This window comes from Ipomoea nil, unplaced genomic scaffold (genome assembly GCF_001879475.1).
Source record: "Ipomoea nil cultivar Tokyo-kokei standard unplaced genomic scaffold, Asagao_1.1 scaffold2826, whole genome shotgun sequence".
Taxonomy (NCBI): Eukaryota; Viridiplantae; Streptophyta; class Magnoliopsida; order Solanales; family Convolvulaceae; genus Ipomoea; species Ipomoea nil.
This window is the reverse complement of record NW_017619254.1, coordinates 4,985,714-4,991,774: the sequence shown is the minus strand read 5'-3', so window position 1 is coordinate 4,991,774 and position 6,061 is coordinate 4,985,714. Positions and strand designations below refer to the sequence as shown.

The 6,061-nt window shown below is 34.5% G+C and overlaps 1 protein-coding gene across 1 annotated transcript; it reads right to left on the bottom strand.

Annotated features, from left to right (window-relative positions):
- Positions 1–221: 221 nt before the first annotated feature.
- Positions 222–1,907, bottom strand: LOC109158653 (zeatin O-glucosyltransferase-like). Its single transcript, XM_019306545.1, has one exon. It carries the CDS (start codon positions 1,873–1,875, stop codon positions 436–438), a length of 1,440 nt encoding a protein of 479 aa, XP_019162090.1. The 5' UTR covers positions 1,876–1,907; the 3' UTR covers positions 222–435.
- Positions 1,908–6,061: the final 4,154 nt, after the last annotated feature.

Here is a 6,061-nt window from a genome sequence, read left to right as displayed (position 1 = left end):
GTATAATAATCAAAAGTACACATCATATTATTATGCTTGATTAAAACTCTAATCAAAGTTAATGACAAATAATTTTATTTTTTAATACTCAAGAACACATTTTTATCAACTAACTTAACAAAACATGTGTAATCACACAAAACATTTAGTATACATAGTAAATAACATTTTTCATGTTTTTTTATTGCATCTTTACTTGATATCCATGGTATACGTACGCATTAGGAAGCTGCAATTTGTTTTTTAAAAAAAATTCAGTACAAATATATTTTTTCATGCTTGCCCGTACAACCACACATATAATATGAGTAGTAAATTTCTCAAATTGAGTTTTTCTTTTAAAATAGTAATAATAATAATTGTTCGATAAAATCGGTTAATAGAGTAAATGAATAATCGATTTTTTTTTTATTTTTTTTTTAATGTGGCCGCCCATCAACTCCGGGCTATGTGATCAACAAAGCCATCCAACTCCATGCGGCTAACGCCGCCGTCCGCCACCGCCTTCTTCATAGCGCAGCCAAAATCCGCCGCCCTCTGTCTCATCCGCTCCCCTTCCTCCGTCGCCATCAGCCGCTTGACCGCATGTTCCACCGCCGATGACGTCACAATCTGGTCCCGGCGATCCCAATCCTTAACCACGATCCCGATCCTGAGGACCTTAGTGACGAGCACCGTGTTCCTGGGCTGGTCGGAATGCATTGGCCAGGCCGCCATGGGGACACCCATGGATATGCTCTCCATGCAAGAGTTCCATCCGCAGTGGCTCAGAAATCCGCCGGTGGAAGTGTGGGCCAGCACCTCCAGCTGCGGGGCCCAGTCTCTCACCACCAATCCCCTCTTTCGCACTCTCTCTTCGAACCCTCTCGGCAGCTCTATTTTCCGATGTTCTTTGGAGAAGATATCTGTTTTATCGGCGTCTCTCAGAACCCAGACGAACTTCTGCTCGCTCCTCTCCAAGCCGGTGGCGATTTCTCGGATTTGTTCGTCGGAGAAAGAGGTGGTGGTTCCGAATGAAACGAATATGACAGAGTTTTTTGTGTGGTTGTCTAGCCAGGCCAGACATTTGTGGCGTTGTTGGTGGGTGGTTTTGGAGGCGCCGCCATTGCTGACGTGGACAGGGTTGAAAGGTCCAAGGGCCCACTGTTTCTTCTTCCCACTGATTTCTTCTCTGGAAAGGAGTTCAAGAAAAGGGGCTTCCAGTGCTCTGCATGTGTTGTAAATCCTGCCGGAATTGAACTTCAAGAAATCGTATTGGGCCTTGAGGAAACGCTCGAACTCGGGGCTGAAACATCCTTCGAGGGAAGGAAGGTCTCTGAGGATGTCGGCGTCGACGGCGAAGGGCTTCCCCATCTTCTCCCAAATGAAGAGGAAGATAGTGAAGGCGGAGACGCTGTGGAATATGTAAGACTCCGCATTGGGAATCGACGCCGCGTCTTGAACCACGGACCCCATTAGCGAGTCGTGGATGACGACGACTCGGGAGTTATTGGCGGCGAGCGCCCGGAGGAGCTTCCCGACGGGGTCGCGGAGGAGAGAGGTGGCTTGGTAGGAAGAGAGGAGGTGCGCGGGGAACCTGGATTCGGCAGGGGGGTTGGGATGGAGAGAAACGGCGGCGGCGGCGTTAGCGGTGGGAAATTCGTGAAAGTGGATGTTGGCGGCGGACAAGGGGTTCCAGCCGTGGACTCGTAATCTGGCCTGACGGTTGTGGGTTGCGGTTCCGACGAAGTGGACGGGAATGTTGTAGGAGGAAATGAGACGGGATAGCTGGAGGAGTTGGTTGAGATGGCCTTGTGCCGGAAAAGGAACCATGACAACCACCACTTTTCCTCCTCCGCCGCAGCTCCCTCGTAGGCCATACTTTGTGCTTGCCATGAAGGACGACTACTACGTAACTATCCTTGTGGGCTTAAGGTTTTATAATGGGGTGCCCATCAAGAATCAAGATGGAACACAATATTATTATTATTATTATTATTATTATTATTATTATTATTATTATTATGTTTAATCAGGTTCTCGAATTTTGATGATTTTATCCAATTGAGTCCTATGTTAAAATAACTTGATAATTTTTTCTCTATTAACTATAGGAGTATAACTCAAATTAATATTTGACTATAGTGATTTTACCTAATTTAGTAATCGACTACAGTAATTTTTTTTATTTAGTTATTGATTCTAACCGTTGATTACTGAATTGGGTAAAACAATTAAAGTCAATAACCTAATTAAGCAAAAAAAATCGTTTACTACTAAATTGAAAAAATAAATTCCATGAACCAAATAAGAAAGAATTGTACTCTTGCTATTCCATTTTACCTATTCTATGGCTCTATTTGACAGAGCTTATTTAGAAGCTTATAGCTTATTTTAAGCTCCTAATAAGCTATAAGCTCTGTTTGGTAATGTTCCCAAAATAAGCTCCTAGCTTAAAATAAGAGCTTATTTTGGAACGCTTCTTTAGGTAGCGTTTCAAAATAAGCTCATAGCTCCCTAACTTTTTTTTCATCTTTATCCTTATTATTTTAAAGATAAATTACATAATTTACCCTTCCCAATTAAAACTCTTTCTTTTCTCCTTTATCCGCAACTTTCACCGCAAATATTATTATTATTATTATTATTATTATTATTATTATTATTATTATTATTATTATTAGGAGATTTGTAACAATATTGCTACTTCATTATGATATGCTAGATCATGATTATACTAATAGTTTTATTTCAAAATGTTAATTTTTTTTAAAGACAAAATGCTAAATTTTAATATGTAAACAAACTAATTTAAATTTTATGAAGATGTCCTTTTTAGTCCTTTTACATTTATCAGCTTATCAAAAAATTAATTTTACCAAACACTTTCAATCCTAACAGCTCTTCAGTTTTCAGCTCCGAGCTTATAACTTTTCAACTTTCAGCTTCTAACTTATAGCTTTTCAACTAGATTTGCTAAAGAGAGCCTATTTACTATTCATTGGACAATGGTCAAATCAACTCTTTTTTATTTATTTTTTAAAAAAAAAATTAAAATAACTCCAGTTAACCTTTATTAATCAAATCAGGAAAAAAAAAAAAAAAAAAACATCGAGATGGACAAAACCGAAATATTTACATACATATTTGTATGTATATGTGAGTGTCTGAGTGAGAGTGGTGGATAAGGAATCACTGGGGAAACAGGGCAAATAGAAGAAGTTAAGTTTGTGTATATCTGAACATCATTGCCACTAATGCGGCGGCCGTCAACTTTTATTTATAGGCCACGTACTGCTAATTTTCGATCATCAGTAGGTATATATTTTATATTTTGTGTTAATGTGTAACCTTCTTTTGATATTCCAAAAACGTTGCTATTAAATTGCACTAGTGTACAATATTTAACCACATAAGAAATCATTTTGACAATATCATAAAATGATAATGACATCGTTATGTGTGTCTTTTTTATATCTTTATTGTGAAATGTTATTATCACTTCAAATTAGATTATTAACCTTTAAATGTGTTTATTTTTGTTTTTTTGTGTTATCAGCCTTACAAATTGCACAATAACTCCTAAGTACATTGTACCCACAACTAACTCTTTAATTAAAGCTTCCTATTTTATTCCAAAAACAAAAAAAGCTTCCTATTGGAATCATGTCCAATTCTTATCATTTTAATTTGCCAAATAACATTAATTTTATGTTTGATAGAAATGGAATACAAGCTTTTCTTGATATTGTTTATGATGTGCAAGTATGTAAGATTTTTCTTAAATGTTACTTATTCCCATTTTCAGTGTTTTCTTTTAACATATATGATGCATACCATCAGACACACATTTAATTCGTGTTCACACATACTTAATCTAATCTAGACCATTAAAAATATTGAATAAATGCACATGATTTGTTTTCACGTTCTCACCTAAGTAGGTATTCTCATTGGAACCCTACTCTATATATATGTCTGTGTTTATTTATTTATTTATTTATTTATTTAGTGTGATGAAGTAGAGAATCTTCTAGAATCACTTCAGCCTATCCATCATCCATGTTGTACAGTCATATAACAAAAATGCAATAGGGTCGTTCTTATCACATGTCATTGTTTGTCCTTTTTTAAATTAAATCTGATTAGTACAACAGAACTGTCTCATTTTTTTCTAATTAATAAAAAGATACCAATTAAAGGTTAATATATTATAATAGTTCAAATATACGTGCAATACACGCATAATTTAAAATAAAACAATAAAAATGTTACAATGTTACGTAATGAACTAACGACACTTTGTTAGTAACAATTAACTGAATTGAATAATACTGGCAACTATATATGTTCTCATGCTCGGTTTAATTAATGGAAAAATCAATACAACGGCAGACCGGCAAACAAAGCTGATGATTGTAATGGGGAAACATTTTTTCCATATGAGGAAACCCTCTCAGCAACTTGTATAGATTGCATATAATATGATATAATATATTGGACATTTTATATGTTGATCTCATATTAAACTTTTCCCTGTATAGAAGAATCATCAATTTCCACAATATATAATTAAATATTTAAATTAAACAATGAAACAATTCATCATAACGTAAATCATGAAAAGATGTAATATCTGTTATAGTTTATAAGTTTATTGATTGTATAATATTAGAAGTATCTGTCAAACAATTGATATTGGGATGTTTAGCAAATGACTGATAAATGATTGAGTTAGTTGATTTGGCTAATAAATTAGTTTAGCTGGTTGTGAAAAAACGTTTGGTAAATTAACTGTTTACTTTTAACTATGTGTGTGTAAAATGACTTATAAGAGCATAACATAAAGTGCTAATTTATTAACTCTTAAATTACTTTAATAATAATAATAATAATTATTATTATTATTATTATTATTATTATTATTATTATAAAGAATGAAAAACATTATTGTTGTTGTTATGAAAACAAAAAGAAAAGGGGCAAGACAGATGGACATCAACAAGAGAGATATAAATGTCACAGATGACAAGGAAAAATAGTCATTTCATAATTAAAGTCAATAAGCTAACTAAAAATGCTACTTTTTAGTTGAAGATAAAAGCTTAATGCATTATATCATAAGCAAGACTGTTCCCAATAAATTGAGGAGGAGACTCTCCGCAACCTGACAAAGAAACGGTTTTCCGAGCAATAGCATGGATAGCACGATTTGCAATAAACCATTTTACCAAACATATAAAGTAACTTATTTTACCAATCAAACCAGCCAAATTTAGTCAAACCAGTCAAAATTTGATTTATCCATCATTTACCACAATTGTAATAAGAGAAGGGAATAATTTGTTTCATCGATCTAAAATGTTAAATTGATTGTTAGACTTACAGTATATTTATTTTCAGTATGATGGTCAATAGTAATGAATATTTTTTTATGCTTAATGTATGTTTAACTTTTACCCAATGTTGCAAAAACCGTTAGGCGCCAAGGGGGCGCCTAGCGCCTAGGGCGCCGATTTTTTTATTTTTATTTTTATTTTTTTTATTTTTTTTAATTAAAAAAAATTAATTAAAAATTTTCAAAATTTAGTACTAAAATATAAGGTTTCCATAGTTATTTCTTAGAAACTATTTACAAAAGTGATTGTAAAATTGTTCAAAAGATTGTTTAAACCATCTAAATACATAAAAAAAAAAAAAAAAAAAAAAAAAAAAAAAAAAAAAACTAAAAAAAAAAAAACTAAAATTAAGAGCTAAAGAAGCATTTTTTTGAGAAATTAGTGGACCAAATCAGACAACCGAGTCAAAAGTTATGTCTTCCGAAAGTTTTCCGACATTTTCAAAAAAAAAAAATTCGCCGAACCGGCCGGTTAGGCGGTCGCCTAGACCGCCTAGCCGGCCGACTGGCCGCGGAGGAGACCGTCGAGACCATTTCTCGCGGCGGCCTCCTACCGCCTAGCGCCTAGGCGCCGATTAATCGGCACCTAGGCGCGATTTTTACAACCTTGCTTTTACCAGAAGAATCATGACGAAGTAATGTTTCAACACTTTCAAGGCATAAATTCTGTACCTCAATAATAAA